This window comes from Lolium rigidum, chromosome 4 (genome assembly GCF_022539505.1).
Source record: "Lolium rigidum isolate FL_2022 chromosome 4, APGP_CSIRO_Lrig_0.1, whole genome shotgun sequence".
Classification (NCBI taxonomy): Eukaryota; Viridiplantae; Streptophyta; class Magnoliopsida; order Poales; family Poaceae; genus Lolium; species Lolium rigidum.
This window is the reverse complement of record NC_061511.1, coordinates 4,439,724-4,460,959: the sequence shown is the minus strand read 5'-3', so window position 1 is coordinate 4,460,959 and position 21,236 is coordinate 4,439,724. Positions and strand designations below refer to the sequence as shown.

Here is a 21,236-nt window from a genome sequence, read left to right as displayed (position 1 = left end):
GGTACTGAAGCGACGCTCCCGTCTCTTCGGGCGGTTCTTACTTTTCAATTGCTGATGGGGCACGGGATAGGCTCTGAACTTGAAAAGTTGTCCAAGGCGTTGCCCGTAGACACCAACAAATGCCTAGTCAACCGCGAACCTTATAATCTATCGGTAGTGATATGTGCCAGCCAGCTCCTCAAATTAGTCGATGAAGAGAAGAAAAAGCTGCATCCGAGGCTGCACCTGATTCATGTTCGGCTTAACCTTGAAAGAACTCTTGCTTCATTATTGTAATTAAGCCTGATATAATTTAGCCTAGCTTTTGTCCTGTATTAGCTCTGTTGCTAATATCAACAATCCTTTGAATGTAATGTATATGCTCCCGATGGGAGTTTTTTATCCATTTTTTCTGAATTGAAAATGGTGCTGAAGATTCCTTCATCTTCTTCTCGTGCCAAACCTTCTCTGAATCCCTCGGCTGATGAATCCGATCTTGTTCGTTGCTTACGCGATCAAATATCTCGGTTGAACAAAGATATATCCAATCTTCATGCCATGGCAGCATTGGTGAAAAGGAAAAGTGAAATTGCTAGTGCAATTGAAAAGCATGCGCTAGATCGCCTCCGTGTTGCCACTGAAAGTTTAAGCTGTAAGCAGCCGACCACCTTCTGACTTTCGTCATTTTACTAGCTAAATGATCTTCTGTTGATCTAACTCTTTTGTTTCAACAGTCGTAGCTTTTGATGAATCAGAAGAGAACAGGCGAATCCATGAAAAGATCGCAATAATGACCAACGCTGCTCACCCGAAGCATGAACTGTGGTCCAATCGGTCGAAAGTTGTAGCCATGGCTAAGTTTGAGCATCGAGCGGAAAAGGTGCACTATTATTTTTACAAGTATAACGCTCATCTCTCCATGGTGTGGAAAACTATGTTTCTGATGGGATTCGTAGCATAGAAAACAAAAATTTTCCTACCGCAAGAACGAAAACCAAGCCAAGATCTAATCTAGTAGACGGTAGCAACGAGGAGATGATGAGACTAACCCTCGAAGATTCGCAAAGCTTAACGAGATTAGATCTCGGGGTGGATGTAGACGATCACTTGCCGCTTGCAAAAGCGCGTAGAAGATCTTGATCTCGACGGTGCCACAATCGGGCAGCACCTCCGTACTCGGTCACACGTTCGGTGTTGATGACGACGTCCTCCTCCCCGTTCCAGCGGGCAGCGGATGTAGTAGATCCTCCACGGAATCCCACCAACACGACGGCGTGGTGACGGTGGTGGTGGAGATCTCCGGCAGGGCTTCGCCGTAAGCGCTGTGGGAGAAGATGGAGGAGGAGAGAGGCTAGGTTTTGGGCGCAGGGTGGTGCTGCGACTTGGGGAGCTAGGGCTGCGACTTGAGGTGCCCTTGGGGTGCCCCTTGGCCTCTTTAAATAGGTGGCCAAGCCCCTTGGGTCGTCCAAAAACCTGCCCCCAAGTTTGACTGAGTTCCGATAGGTTTCCGGTTTCGAAAACCTAGTCCTACTCGGACTCTTTTGCCAATTCCGAAATTGCATTAAGGAAAGACTCCTTTTCCCTTAAGGCAACGTGGTTGCACCTATTATGGAACCCTCCGGACTTCCTTAGACATCTCGGGTCGTCCCGGACACTTCCGGAACCTTCCATAATATTCCGGACTATTCCGGTCCTTCCAAAACCTTCTAGAAGCTCCGGTCAAAACACCGGACTTTTTCCGAACCCCGGAAAATGACTTCCCATATATGAATCTTATTCTCCGGACCATTCCGGACCTCCTCGTGATGTCCTGGATCCCATCCGAGACTCTGAACAAAACTTCGAACTCCATTCCATATTCCATATCTACTTAAACGACATCAAACCTTAAGTGTGTCACCCTACGGTTCGTGAACTATGCAGACATGGTTGAGACTTCTCTCCGACCAATAACCAATAGCGGGACCTGGAGATCCATAATGGCTCCCACATACTCAACGATGACTTTAGTGATCGATTGAACCATTTACATAAAATACCGATTCCCTTTGTCACGCGATATTTTACTTGTCCGAGGTTTGATCATCGGTATCACGATACCTTGTTCAACCTCGTCTCCTGACACGTGATCTTTACTCGTACTGTGGTATGTGGTCTCTTATGAACCATTCATATGCTTGCAAGCTATTTAGACGACATTCCACCGAGAGAGCCCAGAGTATATCTATCCGTCATCGGGATGGACAAATCCCACTGTTGATCCAGATGCCTCAACTCATACTTTCCGGATACCTAATCCCACCTTTATAACCACCCATTTACGCAGTGGCGTTTGATGTAATCAAGGTATCCTTCCGGCATAAGTGATTTACATGATCTCATGGTCGAAAGGATTAGGTAACTATGTATAGGAAAGCTTATAGCAAATGAACTTAATGACGTGATCTTATGCTACGCTTAATTGGGTGTGTCCATTACATCATTCACATAATGATATAACCTTGTCATTAATAACATCCAATGTTCATGATCACGAAACCTTGATCATCTATTAATCAACAAGCTAGTTATACAAGAGGCTTACTAGGGACTCCTTGTTGTTTACATAACACACATGTATCAATGTTTCGGTTAATAAAATTATAGCATGGTATGTAAACATTTATCATAAACACAAAGATATATATAATAACCATTTTATTATTGCCTCTTGGGCATATCTCCAACAGTCTCCCACTTGCACCAGAGTCAATAATCTAGTTTACATTTGTTAAGATATAACACCTTGGCCTTCTGGTGCTTTATCATGTTTTGCTCACGGGAGAGGTTTGAGTCAACGGATCTGACACGCTCAGAAACGTATGTACTTTGCAATTCATTTGCGTCTCAACGCATCACTCATTTTCCAAATGAGTCGGCATATATGCTTAGTCCTCTGGTGGAACCTTAATTCCGCGGTCTGAAATATGTCACTAATATTGTCACATACAATATAGCTTCAAAGTTCTGACACTATCAGAACTACACCAAGTTCTCAAAGAACTTTTTGACTTAACATCTTTAGTCATTGTCAAAATAATGACATACTCTGCCTTCGTTTGTAGAATCCGTCACAACATTTAGAACTCTTCTAAATCTAGCATTGTGCTACCTTTTAAACAACACTTAGCCTAATTGAGATTTGAAATTCATTTTTATATGTGACCAAACTAATATCGGTGCAACACTTTACAGCGATTTGTTTGTCATTACCCCATACAAAAATATATTTATATATCCTTGGTTCTTCTAAAGTACTCTAGGATAATCTTACTGTCGTCCAATGATCATTACATGAATAATTCTGGTATATGCTCATAACACTTAAGAGCATAGGACATCTTATTATGTACATATTATACGTGATCTATAATCACTCATGTGTTTTAACTCATTGAGTGTCATATACACTCAAGTCTTGTTAATCCTTCACATGAAAAGAACACCTTCTTAATATTGAACTACTTCAATATTCATTCTATGTACCTTGACTTAAACTTATTATGTGTTTCAATCTATCTTCATAGATCTTGACACTAAATATGTTTTAGTCCATATCCTTTCATTGAAGCTAATTTTCAATGTAACCTTTTAATCAATTATATAATTACACTATTTATAATCAACGATATGTCAGCTACATAAAGTATTACAAATATGTCTCAGCGCTCCCACTTAATTTCTTGCAAATGCAAGTATCTTCCTCGTTTCTGATGAAATCAAAAACTCTTTGACTATTTCATCCGGTGAAGATTCCAACTCCACAATACTCACTTCATCCAATTGAAGTTCGTATTCCTTTCTAGTATTCTACGGACTGGCAAAACTCTTGGTTGTATCTTGTATACACCTTTAATACACACTTCTGTTAAGTAATATATTTTGCCATCCTACTAACATATCTCATAAAAGAAATATGTATTGATTACTAGAATAATCCACATAGACTATAAGCATTGCTACGGAAGATCTAATCTTATCGTAGTCAACTCTTTGAACTTTGTCGTAAACAAATTTTCGACAAGTCTAGCTTCTTCAAGGATATTTCATCCAAGTCCATCATTTTCATAGATTCATTTACTTTCAAAAAGTATTCGCCTATCTTGGATTTCATGGGCATAGCCATTTTAACGGAGTCAGGGCCCATCATAACTTCTTTGTATGTAGTTGATTTATTATTGTTCAAAAACAATCCTTTGTCCACAAATCATTTATTTGATCACAAAGTAAATCAAACCTACAAGGTTCAATAGGTACTTCGATCTCCATGGCTAAAACACTTTGTAGTAATGGGAGCCATGATCGTCGTGGCCGCTTCCAGAACCATTTCCGATGCTGCGCTACTCTGATCATTATGCTCAGGTTCATAAACCTTATCAAGTTCTATTGTCCTCCCACTCAAATATTTCGCTAGAAAACAATTTCTTGGAAATAAGCAAGTAACATTAACAAACACTTTTGTCTTTTACTTCATAGTGGAAAGAATTCCCAATCAATTCTCTGGGATAACCAACAAAGACATTCATCCGATTTTGGTTGTAAACTCATTTACTTATGCTATGCATACCGAAATTTAAGAAAGGACTATTAGGGTTCACACCCATGCCATAACTCGTATGGTGTCATTTCAACGGATCATGATGATGCTCTATTTAGTGTAAAAGCGGTAGTCTCTAAAGCATAATCCACAAAAATATAATGGCGTCATTTTATATATTATCTCATCATTAATCCAACAAGGTTTGGATACATCTCTCGGATACTCCATCATCATTATGATACTCCAAAAAATGTGAGTTGTAGAACAATTTCATAACTCTCTTAGATGTTCACTAAAACTCGTAATTCAAATATTTCCACCATGATCCAATCATAGATATTTGACTTTTCTATTACGATGATTTCCACTTCATGCTGAACTTTATTTGAATCCATTCAAATGTTTCAAACTTCTTCCTTATCGAATATATCCACAAATATATACTCAATTCATTGTTAGAAGTTTTCATGAAGTAGAAGAATCTCCCGCACACAACTATGCCCAGTGAACCACATACATCATCATGTATGTTTCCACTAAGTTAGTTGCCCGTTCAACTCTTGGCCTATGAACGGTATTTTAGTCATTCCATTTTAGAAAAGATTTGCAAGCGCCAAATGATTCAAAAATCAAATGACTCCAAAAATCCATTTACATGGAGTTTCTTCATGCATTCCTTTCTAACATGACCTAAATGGCGGTTCCACAAATAAGTGGAATTCAAATCATTTGCCTTATGGCATTTAAGCGTCAGTGTTATGTATGTGTGTTTCACCATTAAGATTTATAATAACTTATCCATCGTACATGGAGTAATGTCATAATTTGAACAACTCATTCTTTTCATTTGACCAGAGCAAAATAACAATTATTAAGTTCTTTATTATAAATTCTAAGGGCTAGGTAGAATGCCAACAACAAACATAATAACACTTTATTATATTCCAGACGTGCATTATTACCCTATTCTTTATCAGTCACTTAGGCCATCGTATTCTTGTATTGTGTTGTATTGTATGACATCTCATACCAACCAATCTGGTACAAATACCCAAGAATTTCATTGTGTGACAAAACAAGGAATACATCCATAACATGTATATCATGCATATACACCTGAGCTAGACTTTCTAGTCTTTTCTTTTCTTTCTCGCCAAAATATCTTTTATAGTTTCTCTTTTAGCTTTCCTCATTATTCAGAAAAACACTTCAACATCATAGACTTCTAGATTTGTTGGTCAAATACCAATAACCTTGAGGTTCTTACTTTGAAGTTGATCATCATATGACAAGTGTTTCTGATTTCACTCTTAGTAACTTTGTAATATGATGAACAATTTCACTCATAATTTTATCATATCATGATGACTTTCCGAGACCATGTCTGTACATACTAGGCTCGTAAAGTTTAACCTTAGTATTCGCATGTGCAAATCTGGCTTGCACCCGTTGTATGCACTCGTGGAATCTATGACACCCGATCATCACGAGATGCTTCGAAACGACGAGTCTTAGCAACGGTGCATACTAAGGACGATCACTTCATGGATATGCGAATATTGTTAGTGCCCCAATAGTTTGAGGATTGGGACGCCTGGCGTCTTCAACCTTCGTACATTCCCATAAAACTTATGAGTTTATGTACTCTCACCAAATTATATTCTATCACCTTGAAATAAGGTCTTAGATATCACATATATCTTATACCTCGCTTATTTCCGAAAACAAAATTTCCAGCTCCTTACTTTAATTTCAAACGGATTTGAACTTCAAGTTTTATGGAGACAAGATGATTTTAGGTACTAATTGAAACCATTGTTCTTTGAATCAACAATGTGAGGTTTACTAAAAGTTTGCAATAGGACTTAATCATATCTTGATTCTTCAACAATACGGTACCGATCCAGTAAAGTTATTAGTCAGACTTAACGAGTATTTCAATCTCAATTACAAGACTAACGCATGGTAGAAAAACGGATGCCAATTCTACAAATTTAATTCAAAATACTACTCAGACTATGTTTATGATAATTAGTTCAAGTTTTAATCTAATTACTAATGAACTCCCACTTAATACAACATCCCTCATAGTTGTTAAGTGGTACACGATCCATATCCACTACACCAAAACCGATCATCACATGAGATGATGTAGCTTCAATGGTGAACATCAACATGTTGATCATATCATCCATATGACTCGTGTTCAACCTTTCGGTTTACGTTGTCCCGAGGCCATGTCTGTACATGCTAGGCTCGTCAAGCAAACCCAAGTATTCCGCGTGTGCAAACATGGCTTACACCCGTTGTATGTGAACGTAGAGTCTATCACATCCGATCATCACGAGATGCTTCGAAACGACGAACTGTAGCAACGGTGCATACGAGGGGAGAACACTTTATTATCTTGATATTAATGTGAGGGATCATCTTATAATGCTATCGTCGCGATCTAAGCAAAATAAGATGCATAAAGGATTAACATCACATGCAATTCATATGTGATATGATATGGCCCTTTAGTCTTTGCGCCTTTGATCTTCATCTCCAAAGCACGGACATGATCTCCATCATCAACGGGCATGATCTCCATCATCATCGGCGTAGCGTCAAGGTCCATGGCGCCGTCTTCATGGTTGTTCACCGTGTGTAGCAACTATTACAACTACTTTGAAACAATACTACAACATGAAATATAAAGACAACCATAAGGCTCCTGCCGGTTGCCACAATACAATAATGATCATCTCATACATATTCATCATCACATCATGGCCATATCACATCACCAAACCCTGCAAAAAAAAGTTAGACGCCTCTAATTTGGTTTGCATATTTTACGTGGTTTAGGGTTTTCGAGTAAGATCTAATCTACCTACGAACATGAACCACAACGGTGATACTAGTGTTGTCAATAGAAAGAGTAAATTGGATCTTCACTATAGTGGGAGAGACAGACACCCGCAAAGCCACTTATGCAATACAAGTTGCATGTCGAGCGTGGAGCAAGTCTCATGAACGCAGTCATGTAAAGTTAGCCCAGGCCGCTTCATCCCACTATGCCGCAAGATGCAAAGTACACGAACTAAAGACAACAAAAGCATCAACGCCCACAAAACAATTGTGTTCTACTCGTGCAACCAATCTATGCATAGACACGGCTCGATACCACCGATGGGATTCGTAGCATCGAAAACAAAAATTTCCTACCGCAAGAACGAAAACCAAGCCAAGATCTAATCTAGTAGACGGTAGCAACGAGGAGATGATGAGACTAACCCTCGAAGATTCGCAAAGCTTAACGAGATTAGATCTCGGGGTGGATGTAGACGATCACTTGCCGCTTGCAAAAGCGCGTAGAAGATCTTGATCTCGACGGTGCCACAATCGGGCAGCACCTCCGTACTCGGTCACACGTTCGGTGTTGATGAAGACAACGTCCTTATCCCCGTTCCAGCGGGCAGCGGAAGTAGTAGATCCTCCTCGAAATCCCGGCAGCACGACGGTGTGGTGGCGGTGGTGGTGGAGAACTCCGGCAGGGCTTCGCCTAAGCGTATGCGGGAGTTGCGGTGGAGGAGGAGGCGGCTAGGGTTTGGGGAGAGGTGGCTATGGCACCGACTATGGGGGTGGCCAGCTTGTGGGCTTGAGTTGGCCGGCCACCTCCCCTATGCCCCTCATTATATAGGTGGAAGCCCCCAAGAGTTGGATCCCAAGTCTTCGAATAAGACCCCAAAAGAAAACCTACCTTAGGTGGGAAACCTACCCAAGGAGGGAGTCCTACTCAAGGTGGGACTCCCACCTTTCCTTGGTGGGGGGGTTGGCCGGCCACCCTTGGTGGAGTCCACCTGGGACTCCCCCACTAGGGTTTGGCCGGCCATGGATGTGGAGTCCCTCCGGGACTCCTCCTTCCATAGTGCCTTTCTTCCGGACTTTTCTAGAACCTTCTAGAACCTTCCATAAATGCACCGGATCATTTCCAAACTTGGAATATGACTTCCTATATATGAATCTTATTCTCCGGACCATTCCGGAACTCCTCGTGATGTCCTGGATCCCATCCGAGACTCCGAACAAAACTTCGAACTCCATTTCCAAATTCCATATCTACTCAAACGACATCAAACCTTAAGTGTCTCACCCTACGGTTCGCGAACTATGCAGACATGGTTGAGACTTCTCTCCGACCAATAACCAATAGCGGGATCTGGAGATCCATAATGGCTCCCACATATTCAACGATGACTTAGTGATCGAATGAACCATTTACAAACGATATTGATTCCCTTTATCTCGCGATATATTACTTGTCCGAGGTTTGATCATCGGTATCACAATACCTTGTTCAACCTCGTCTCCTGACAAGTACTCTTTACTCGTACCGTGGTATGTGGTCTCTTATGAACCATTCATATGCTTGCAATCCATTTAGACGACATTCCACCGAGAGGGCCCATAGTATATCTATCCGTCATCGGGATGGACAAATCCCACTGTTGATCCATATGCCTCAAGCTCATACTTTCCGGATACCTAATCCCACCTTTATAACCACCCATTTACGAAGTGGCGTTTGATGTAATCAAAGTACCCTTCCGGCATAACTGATTTATATGATCTCATGGTCGAAAGGACTTGGTAACTATGTATCGAAAACTTATAGCAAATGAACTTAATGACGTGATCTTATGCTACGCTTAATTGGGTGTGTCCATTACATCATTCACATAATGATATAACCTTGTCATTAATAACATCCAATGTTCATGATCACGAAACGATGATCATCTATTAATCAACAAGCTAGTTATACAAGAGGCTTACTAGGGACTTCTTGTTGTTTACATAACACACATGTATCAATGTTTCGGTTAATACAGTTATAGCATGGTATATAAACATTTATCATAAACACAAAGATATATAATAACCAATTTATTATTGCCTCTTGGGCGTATCTCCAACAGTCTCCCACTTGCACTAGAGTCAATAATCTAGATTACATTGTAAGGTACCTAACACCCATGGCATTCTGGTGTTGGTCATGCTTTGCCCTAGGGAGAGCTTTAGTCAACGGATCTGTTACATTCAGATCTGTGTGTACTTTGCAAATCTTTACTTCTCCATCTTTGATGTACTCGCGAATCGAATGAAAATGCAGCTTGATATGCTTTAGCTTCTTGTGTGACCTTGGTTCTTGTGCATTAGCGATGGCACCCATGTTGTCACAATAAATGACTAGTGGGTCCAATGCACTAGGAACCACACCGAGCTCAACAATGAACCTCTTCATCCATACCGCTTCCGATGAAGCCTCCGAAGCCGCTATGTATTCTGATTCTGTTGAAGACTTCGCCACCGTGCACTGCTTGGAGCTGCACCAGCTTACCGCAGCACCATTCAATATAAACACGTACCCAGACTGAGACTTAGAGTCATCAGGATCAGTGTTCCAACTTGCATCGGTGTAACTTGTTACAACGAGCTCTTGGTCACCGCCATAACAAAGAAACATATCCTTAGTTCTTTTCAAGTACTTCAGGATTGTCGTGGTATCGTCATGACATATGCCATAGGGTGGCTAATCGAAGTGGTTCCTTGTGGTCTCACGGCGGTATCCGGATGCGGGTATGGGCACGAGCGACACGGCGACGTACCCAGGTTCGAGGCCCTCCGATGGAGGTAACACCTCTACTCCTGCTAGAGTGTATATGATAGTGTCACAGTACAATGGTGCTCCTTGAGCTGTATATCCGGCTGCTCCTGAGAGGCTAAGGTAGACGAAGGTCTCTCTCACAGGGCAGTGCTAAGACTAGTGAATGAGTAGTGATCGATCGGTCCCCCGCACGAGAGGGGGGAGTGCGGCTTATATAGGCACCGACACTTTACATATAAGTCCCTATAGTCTAGTGGCCAGCTCGGCCGGCTCCGGCTCCGGCTCCCGCTCCTTCCCGAGGCGCTGACATCAGGGAGCCGTTGAGCGTAGTGGCACGTCCCATCCGCCTGCTCAGGTCAGCGGCATGGCGAGGTGGTGTCGTTGTCGCCATCATGCTCTGTAGCGCGTACGGTCCGACGTACGCCATGATGGCTCTGTCCGGCGCGTGGCACCTGCTGCTCTACGGTGCCCGTACTTTACGGGAGATGAGGTCGGCGTGGACCTTTGAACCCGGATCACCTACCCGGTTCCTTCCGGTGCAAGACTCGCCGGCCTCAAGTCGGTCCGAGGTACAAACCCCGATCGGATATGGCTTGTAGAAGCCGGCCCGGCCTACGGCGTTGAAGGCCGCAGCCGGGCCGACTAGGACTTAGAGCCGGCCGGCTTCCGAGGCAGCCGGCCACGGCTCCAGCCGGCTGCTCCTCAGCCGGCCTTTGCCGCGAGCCGGCCGTCCTCAAGCCGGCCGCTCCGCGTCCATTGCCCTACCCGGGGTCTTCCCCCCGACAAGGATATTCTTGACCGCTCTCCAGTGTTCCATTCCTGGATCACTTTGATATCTGCTAGTCAAACTAACAGCATGTGCTATATCCGGTCTAGTACACAGCATGGCATACATGATAGAGCCTACTGCCGAGGCATAGGGGATCTGATTCATCCTCTCTCTTTCTTCTGCCGTAGCCGGACCTTGAGTTTTACTCAAGACCTTACCTGGCAACATCGGTAAGAATCCTTTCTTACTTTCATCCATTCTAAACTTCTTTAGAATCTTGTCCACGTATGTACTCTGTGAAAGCCCTATTAGGCGTCTTGATCTATCTCGATAAATCTTGATGCCTAAAATGTACGCTGCTTCACCAAGGTCTTTCATTGAAAAACACTTATTCAAATAACCTTTTACATTTGCTTAATAGTTCTATATCATTCCCAATCAATAATATGTCATCTACATATAATATCAGGAATGCTACAGAGCTCCCACTCACTTTCTTGTAAATACAGGCCTCTCCATGGCACTGTATAAACCCGAAGTCTTTGATCACCTTATCAAAGCGTCGGTTCCAACTCCTGGATGCTTGCTTCAGTCCATAAATGGAACGCTGAAGTTTGCATACCATGTCAGCATTTTTAGGATCGACAAAACCTTTAGGTTGTACCATATACAACTCTTCCTCAATGTCACCATTAAGGAACGCCGTTTTGACATCCATCTACCAAATCTCATAATCGAAAAATGCAGCTATTGCTAACAAAATCCTCACAGACTTTAGCTTCGCTACAGGTGAGAAAGTCTCATCGTAGTCAACACCTTGAATTTGTCGGAAACCCTTTGCGACAAGTCGAGCTTTATAGACGAGTAGCATTACCATCGGCATCTGTTTTTCTCTTGAAGATCCATTTATTCTCAACAGCCTTGCGGCTATCAGGTAGATCTACCAAAGTCCATACTTTGTTATCATACATGGATCCCATTTCGGATTTCATGGCTTCTTGCCATTTGTTGGAATCTAGGCTCATCATCGCTTCTTCATACGTCGCAGGGTCCTCATCATTGTTGTCCACAATCATGAGATTTAGACAAGGATCATACCAATCAGGAGTGGAACGTTCTCTTGTCGACCTGCGAGGTTCAGTAGCTACCTCGTTCGAAGTTTCATGATCATTATCATTAGCTTCCTCTGTTACCGGTGCGGGCGGCACAGGAACATCTTCCGGTACTGCGCTACTCTGATCAACGAGAGAAGGTTTGGTAATCTCGTCGAGTTCTACTTTTCTTCCAGTCACTTCTTTAGTGAGAAATTCTTTCTCAAAAAAGGTTCCGTTCTTAGCAACAAAGATTTTGCCTTCGGATCTGTGATAGAAAGTATACCCTATAGTTTCCTTAGGGTATCCTATGAAGATGCATTTCTCCGCTTTGGGTTCTAGCTTGTCCGGTTGTAACTTTTTTACATAGGCTTCGCAACCCCAAAATTTAAGGAACGACAGCTTAGGTTTCTTATTAAACCATAATTCATACGGTGTCGTTGCAAAGGATTTTGATGGTGCCCTATTTAAAGTGAATGCTGCTGTCTCTAACGCATAACCCCAAAATGATAACGGCAAATCAGTAAGAGACATCATAGAACGAACCATATCTAAGAGAGTTCGATTACGATGTTCGGACACACCATTGCTCTGTGGTGTTCCGGCGGTGTCAGTCTGTGAAAGTATTCCGCATTTCTTTAAATGCATGCCAAACTCATAACTCGAGATATTCGCCTCACGCGATCGGAACGCATGAAACTTGATCTTCTTGTTACGTTGATTTTCTACTTCACTTTGGAATTCCTTGAACTTCTGGAAAGTCTCGGATTTATGTTTCATGAAATAGATATACCCATATCTACTCAGATCATCTGTGAAGGTTAGAACATAACGATAACCACCGCGCGAGGCTACACTCATTGGTCCGCACACATCGGTATGTATGATTTCCAATAAGTCTGTAGCTCGCTCCATAATACCAGAGAATGGAGTCTTAGTCATTTTTCCCATTAGACATGCTTCGCATCTGTCAAGTGACTGAAAGTCAAGTGACTCAAGTAGTCCATCTGCATGGAGTTTCTTCATGCGTTTCACTCCAATATGACCAAGACAACAGTGCCACATATAAGTAGAATTATCATTCAATTTAATTCGTTTAGCATCAATGTTATGAACATGTGTATCGCTACTATCGAGACTTAATAGAAATAAACCATTCATCTCAGGCGCATGACCATAAAAGATATTATTCATAAAAATAGAACAACCATTATTCTCAGCCTTGAATGAATAACCGTCTTGCATTAAACATGATCCAGATATAATGTTCATGCTCAACGCAGGCACCAAATAACAATTATTAAGGTCTAAAACTAATCCCGATGGTAGATGTAGAGGGAGCGTGCCGACAGCAATCACATCGACCTTGGATCCATTTCCAACGCGCATCGTCACTTCATCCATCGCTAGGCTTCGTTTATTCCGTAGTTCCTGTTTCGAGTTACAAATGTGAGCAACCGAACCAGTATCAAATACCCAGGAACTAGTACGAGAACCAGTGAGATAAACATCTATAACATGTATATCAGATATACCTTTCTTCTTCTTGACAAGGCCGCTCTTCAGATCAGCCAGATACTTGGAGCAATTCCGCTTCCAGTGCACCTTCCCGTTGCAGTAATAGCAGTCAGTATCAGGTTTACGGCCACCCTTAGGCTTCTCAGGATGAGCGGCAGCTTTCTTGCCACCCTTCTTGAGGTCCTTCTTAGGTTTGCCCTGCTTCTTGAACTTGGTGGTCTTATTGACCATCAACACTTGGTGCTCTTTCTGTATCTCAACCTCAGCAGATTTCAGCATGGAGAAGAGTTCAGGTAACTCCTTGTTCGTGTTCTGCATATTGTAGTTCATCACAAAGTTCTTGTAACTTGGTGGCAGTGATTGGAGAACACGATGAATACCCAGCTGGTTAGGGATCATAATCCCCAAGTCACTGAGCTTCCTCGCGTGTCCGGACATAGCGAACACGTGCTCACTAACGGAGCTGCCCTCTTCCATCATGCAGCCAAAGAACTGCTTCGAGGCTTCATAGCTTTCCACGGCCGCATGAGTTTCAAAGATAACTTTGAGCTCACGGATCATCTCACAAGGGTCGTGGTGCTCAAAACGCTTTTGAAGCTCTGCCTCTAGGCTGCACAGGATGGCACACTGAACTTGAAAATACACTTTGGTACGAGTCTCGAAAAAAAAAATTTCTTCCTCGCACACTGCAGGGGGTGGTGGGGAACCTAGCAGTGCTTCGAGCACATATTGCAGATTTCCGCCATTCAGGAAGATCCTCACATGACGGAACCAGTCGGTGAAGTTGCTACCATTGCTTTTAAGCTTTTCTTTCTCTAGGAACTGGTTAAAATTGATTGATGGGGACGCCATGATCTACAACAATTATATGCAATAGTTTAGACTAAGTTTATGACAAATTGAGTTCAAATTTTAATTTAACAAAATTAAAAACTAGGTGAACTCCCACTCAAAACAATATCCCTCGCATTGTCTTAGTGATCACACGAACCAAATCCACCACACCAAGCCCGATCATCACGAACAAGATGTAATTTCAATGGAGAACACTCAAAGTGTTCATCATATCAATCATATGACTCATGCTCTTCCTTTCGGTATCCCGTGTTCCGAGACCATGTCTGTACATGCTAGGCTCGTCAAGGCAACCTTAGTACCCGCGTGTACAAAACTGGCTTGTACCCGTTGTATGCACATGTAGAATCTATCACACACGATCATCACGAGATGCTTCGAAACGACAAGTCTTAGCAACGGTGCATACTAAGGATGAACACTTTATTATCTTGATATTTAGTGAGAGGGATCATCTTATAATGCTACCGTCGCGTTCTAAGCAATATAAGATGCATAAAAAGGATTAACATCACATGCAATTCATATGTGATATGATATGGCCCTTTTGCCTTTGCGCCTTTGATCTTCATCTCCAAAGCACGGACATGATCCTCCATCATCAACGGGCATGATCTCCATCATCGTCGGCGTAGCACCAAGGTCAATGGCGCCGTCTTCATGATTGTCCTCCATGTAGCAACTATTACAACTACTTTGAAATACTACTCAACATGAAATTTAAAGACAACCATAAGGCTCCTGCCGGTTGCCACAATACAATAATGATCATCTCATACATATTCATCATCACATTATGGTCATATCACATCACCAAACCCTGCAAAAACAAGTTAGACGGTTCTAATTTGGTTTGCATATTTTACGTGGTTTAGGGTTTTCGTATAAGATCCAATCTACCTACGAACATGAACCACAACGGTGATACTAATGTTGTCAATAGAAAGAGTAAATTGGATCTTCACTATAGTGGGAGAGACAGACACCCGCAAAGCCACTTATGCAATACAAGTTGCATGTCGAACGTGGGGCAAGTCTCATGAACGCGGTCATGTAAAGTTAGTCCGAGCCGCTTCATCCCACTATGCCGCAAGATGCAAAGTACACGAACTAAAGACAACAAAAGCATCAACGCCCACAAAACAATTGTGTTCTACTCGTGCAACCAATCTATGCATAGACACGGCTCTGATACCACTGAAGGGATTCGTAGCATAGAAAACAAAAAAAAATCCTACCGCAAGAACGAAAACCAAGCCAAGATCTAATCTAGTAGACGGTAGCAACGAGGAGATGATGAGACTAACCCTCGAAGATTCGCAAAGCTTAACGAGATTAGATCTCGGGGTGGATGTAGACGATCACTTGCCGCTTGCAAAAGCGCGTAGAAGATCTTGATCTCGACGGTGCCACAATCGGGCAGCACCTCCGTACTCGGTCACACGTTCGGTGTTGATGAAGACGACGTCCTTCTCCCCGTTCCAGCGGGCAGCGGAAGTAGTAGATCCTCCTCGGAATCCCGCCAGCACGACGGCGTGGTGGAGGTGGTGGTGGAGAACTCCGGCAGGGCTTCGCCTAAGCGTATGCGGGAGTTGCGGTGGAGGAGGAGGCGGCGAGGATTTGGGGAGAGGTGGCTATGGCGCCGGCTATGGGGGTGGCCAGCTTGTGGGCTTGAGTTGGCTGGCCACCTCCCCTATGCCCCTCATTATATAGGTGGAAGCCCCCAAGAGAGTTGGATCCCAAGTCTTCGAATAAGACCCCAAAAGAAACCTACCTTAGGTGGGAAACCTACCCAAGGAGGGAGTCCTACTCAAGGTGGGACTCCCACCTTTCCTTGGTGGGGGGGTTGGCCGGCCACCCTTGGTGGAGTCCACCTGGGACTCCCCCCTAGGGTTTGGCCGGCCATGGGTATGGAGTCCCTCCGGGACTCCACCTTCCATAATGCATTTCTTCCGGACTTTTCTAGAACCTTCTAGAACCTTCCATAAATGCACCGGATCATTTCCAAACTTGGAATATGACTTCCTATATATGAATCTTATTCTCCGGACCATTCCGAAACTCCTCGTGATGTCCTGGATCCCATCCGAGACTCCGAACAGAACTTCGAACTCCATTTCCAAATTCCATATCTACTCAAACGACATCAAACCTTAAGTGTGTCACCCTACGGTTCACGAACTATGCAGACATGGTTGAGACTTCTCTCCGACCAATAACCAATAGCGGGATCTGGAGATCCATAATGGCTCCCACATATTCAACGACGACTTAGTGATCGAATGAACCATTTACATACGATACCGATTCCCTTTATCTCGCGATATATTACTTGTCCGAGGTTTGATCATCGGTATCACAATACCTTGTTCAACCTCGTCTCCTGACAAGTACTCTTTACTCGTACCGTGGTATGTGGTCACTTATGAACCATTCATATGCTTGCAAGCCATTTAGACGACATTCCACCGAGAGGGCCCAGAGCATATCTATCCGTCATCGGGATGGACAAATCCCACTGTTGATCCATATGCCTCAAGCTCATACTTTCCGGATACCTAATCCCACCTTTATAACCACCCATTTACGCAGTGGCGTTTGATGTAATCAAAGTACCCTTCCAGCATAACTGATTTATATGATCTCATGGTCGAAAGGACTTGGTAACTATGTATCGAAAGCTTATAGCAAATGAACTTAATGACGTGATCTTATGCTACGCTTAATTGGGTGTGTCCATTACATCATTCACATAATGATATAACCTTATCATTAATAACATCCAATGTTCATCATCACGAAACGATGATCATCTATTAATCAACAAGCTAGTTATACAAGAGGCTTACTAGGGACTTCTTGTTGTTTACATAACACACATGTATCAATGTTTCGTTTAATACAATTATAGCATGGTATATAAACATTTATCATAAACACAAAGATATATAATAACCAATTTATTATTGCCTCTTGGGCATATCTCCAACAAAGGTGATTCTTGCTTGATTGCATACTACAACTTCCCCGTTCATACTGCCGAGGGCGGCTAGCAGCCCGCTCTTCTTCTTCACGGCGTGAATCCCTTCGTCTCTTCCTTTGCTCATCTCTACTATCGAAACTGCTTCGGCTGCTCTCGCCATAACTCTTTGGCAAGACTGCCAAAGCTGCTGGTGGTGCGATGTCATCTGGAACCGAAGTTCTTAGACTTGGTGCGCTTGAACTAGGCAGTCGAAGAAATCCTCTGGAGTCGATGATAAAGTGAACACCATCGAAGGTTCTATCCATATTGCCGCGCGGCTCCGAAGAGATCGGATGCGAAGCTTCAGTGCGTGGTGTGAACTCGAAGGATCCGCAACGAACCGAGTTTCTTGGACTTGGTGGCGTTGGCGATTCCAGTACAAACACCGCATATGTGACTAGAACTGCCGATGACATGCCTTGTGTCGACAGATTTCCCACAGACGGCGCGAATTGTCGAGGGTACTCCCCGGCAATGCCCTCCGTAAGGGGCTTAGGGTAGATGAAATCTTGTAGGCTGACACGAGACATCGGTTATCAAACAAGCGGGGAGAGCGATTTACCCAGGTTCGGGGCCCTCGATGAGGTAACCCTTACGTCATGCTTGTCTGATCTTGATTGCTGAAAATATCGGTTACAATGGGGTGCCGAAGGTTTCGACTATGACTTTCGTCGAGAGGCTAGGTTCTATGGTGACCTAGCTCTAGATTTACGGTGGTTATGGCTATTGGGATTGTGTGTGTCCCTCGGCAGCCCCTCTCCTGGCCCTTATATTGGGAGTCAGGTCTCGAGAGGTCTGTCCGGGCACGACTAGGTTACAAAGAGTCCTAGGTCTAAACTTTCCTTGTGTCCTCCGTCTTCTCGCCTTGTTCTTCAAGAATTATTCTTAGGAACCGACTTAACAGCCCACCTAGTCATCGAGTGCCTTCATGGGCCCCTGGTTAAGCCGCAAGAGGTAGTGCAACATTAGTTACATGAAGGGTAATGCCCACATCAGCAGCGGTGAGCGGGGTAGGGTTGGGGTGATGTCTTCGCACTAGGGCAGCAAAGAATGAGAAGAGGAAGCAAATCCATGCGGTCGATTTCGTTGTCCTTAACGGGACCTGATAAAAATAGGAGGACGCTCGGTGTGTACCGGGATTATTTCGTATGCTGCCTGGCCGGCACGTAAAAGGCTGGCCTGTTGGCCAGGTATGGTGTGTGGGTCCTTTGAAGCCCTTCACTTTTTAAAAAAAATAAATGTACCTGAATAGTTTTCCTTAATTTTGTAACATTTAAAAAAAAAATTAGGTAGTAGGTGCATCTGCACCCTAGGAGCCGGATTTCCGCCTTCTTGGCCGTAAATTGCTGAAGATAGTGGGCAAGGTGATGTAGTAGACAGTGGCACGTGATGTCTGGGTCCTTTGAAGCCATTCACTTGTTTAAAAAAAATATAAATGTACTCGAATAGTTTCTCTTTATTTTTTAACATTTGGAAAATTTATATTTAGGTACTAGGTGCATCTGCACCCTAGGAACCGGATTTCCGCCTTCTCAGCCGTAAATTGTTGAAGATAGTGGAGAAAGTGATGTAGCAGACAGTGGCATGTGATGTCTGGAATCTTTGAAGCCCTTCACTTGTTTTTAAAAATACATAAGTGTACCCGAATAGTTTTTAAAAGAAGTTTAACGTTTGAAAAATTAATTTTTAGGTAGTAGGTGCATCTGCGCCTTGGGAGCCGGATTTCTGCGTTCTCGACGGTAAATTGCTGAAGATAGTGGAGAAGGTGATGTAGCAGACAGTGGCACCGTGATATCTGGGTCCTTTGAAGCCCTTCACTTGTACTCAAATAGTTTCTCTTAATTTTTTAACATTTGGCAAAAATATTTTTAGTTAGCATATGCATGCTAGAAGCCGGATTTCCGTGTTCTGGGCCGTAAATTGCTGAAGAAAGTGGAGAAGGCGATGTAGCAGACAGTAGCACGTGATGCCATGAATGGCATGATGTGAATCACAAGGATATTCAGGTAACATAAGCTTTCGGTGGCCGATGGCAGCCAAGCTGGTCCCTGTAAGATGGCAATGTCATGCGAATTCCTTATTTCAAACGTGTGGCGAGCCATCTTGATCAGAGGATGATGGGTCGCAGAAGATAAGATGATACACTGTAGAGTAGCTAACACTTATTACATGGAATTTAAACAAAACCGTCGCACTGAAGAACTCAAGCAGATGCCGCGAACCCCTCCTCTAGAAGTGAGCTCTGTCCGTTGGTGGTGAAGCAGCTCTTGCTGCGGATCTCGCCGACGTTTCCATTGGGCTGGAACTGGCTGAGCTTGATGAGGGAGTCACGGAACTGGGAGTAGAACCACCACTTGTTCTGGGCGAGGCCCTGGACCGCCCACTGGGTGCGGCCGTCGCTGGCGAGCACCTGGTCGGAGGTGAACACCCCCTTCCCCTCCAGCAGGTTGCTGAAGTACTTGTTGTCGAAGACGATGGGGGTGGTGACGTCGAGGTCCTGCAGCCGGTTGACGTCGCTGGAGCAGTTGGCGGCGAGCTTCCGGGCGAAGTCGGAGTCCTCGGAGAAGCGGTTGTTGAAGTTGCCGCAGCTCGCCTTCCCGACGGTGTGCGCTCCGGAGAGCGCGACCAGGTCGATGGGCTCCAGGTTGCGGGTCTTGAAGGAGTCGAGGAGCACGCTGGCGTTTGCGTCGGACCGTGGGAGGGCGAAGACGTCGGCGCTGTTGGCCGGCGCAAGGCTGTCGAACCGGCCCAGCGGCATCTCGTAGAAGTAGAACACCTCGCTCTGCCCGGCCTGCATAAAGTTCATTCATTTCGCGACTGAGCTAGCTAGGTAGGAGCAGATCGATGGTGTCTTGGCTTTGCTGTTGTACAGCAGCTACCAGCGACGAGAAGAGATGAGAGCACGTACCACGAAGACGGCGTCGCGGGTGGCGAGGGTGAGGATGTCGGCGCAGGAGACGGTGGCGCCGCAGGCGGCGTGCACCTTGACGCGGACGTCCTCGATGAGCTGCAGCGCCCGTGTCTGCAGCGTCAGGTTCGGCGGCAGATCCAGCTCGCTGTTGGCCCCCGTCAGGAGGACGGACGCGTCGCAGCCCTGGGGGAAGCAGTCGTGGAAGAAGATGCGGAGGAGGCCGGCGGCGATGGCGATCTCGCCCAGGACCGCGCTCTCCACGATCGGCCACACGATGTCCACTAGGTCCGGGCACGAGTCCGCGTGGAAGTCATAGGAGAGGCCGTTGGCGAGGTTGCGAGGGCCGTTGACCGGCAAGTTCGGAAGCGGCCGCGGCCTCGACAGGGCTGGGCAGAGCACGGTGGCAAGGAGGCACAGGGCCAAGATTGCCCTGCTCGACGCCATTGATGGATCCTAGCTACTGCTTGCAGAGTCGGTCAGCGAGCGAGCGAACGAAGGAGCGTGGCTTCCTCGCGTCAACAAGATGCTCATATATGCAAAGACAAAGCAACGCTGTAGCTGATGCCGATGTGAATGGTTAGTGGAGATGGGCACAGAAATCTAAATTGGATCGAGTAACATGAAAGCCTGGTTGATCACGTGATGCCACGACTACGCGACCAGCAAGTCTTGACAATCTCAGATTCCATTACTCTTCACACGTGGGATTGTCGACGACCTTCGTGTGCGCGGTAACTTTTGCCAACGTTCACTTGGAGGGTTAGAATCTGAGTTGGATAATAAATCACTCCACTTTATCTAAAATATGTATTAACACGCATATCTAGATAAATCTAAGTCACCTCAACTAGTAACAACA

At 44.4% G+C, this 21,236-nt stretch overlaps 1 protein-coding gene across 1 annotated transcript; it reads right to left on the bottom strand.

Moving 5' to 3' along the window:
- Positions 1–19,516: 19,516 nt before the first annotated feature.
- LOC124708826 (peroxidase 42-like) lies at positions 19,517–20,822 on the bottom strand. Its single transcript, XM_047240476.1, has 2 exons — positions 20,375–20,822; positions 19,517–20,257 (listed from the first exon to the last, which is right to left on the bottom strand). The coding sequence occupies exons 1-2, from the start codon at positions 20,819–20,821 to the stop codon at positions 19,670–19,672; spliced, it is 1,035 nt and encodes a 344-aa protein (XP_047096432.1). The 5' UTR covers position 20,822; the 3' UTR covers positions 19,517–19,669.
- Positions 20,823–21,236: the final 414 nt, after the last annotated feature.

What these genes read in the sequence shown, in the direction of transcription:
- LOC124708826 (XM_047240476.1), bottom strand. Translation starts at nt 20,821, where the DNA reads ATGGCGTCGAGCAGGGCAATCTTGGCCCTGTGCCTCCTTGCCACCGTG. An exon ending in CCCGCGACGCCGTCTTCGTG is followed by an intron (nt 20,258 to 20,374) that starts GTACGTGCTCTC and finishes AACTTTATGCAG; the next exon opens with GCCGGGCAGAGCGAGGTGTT.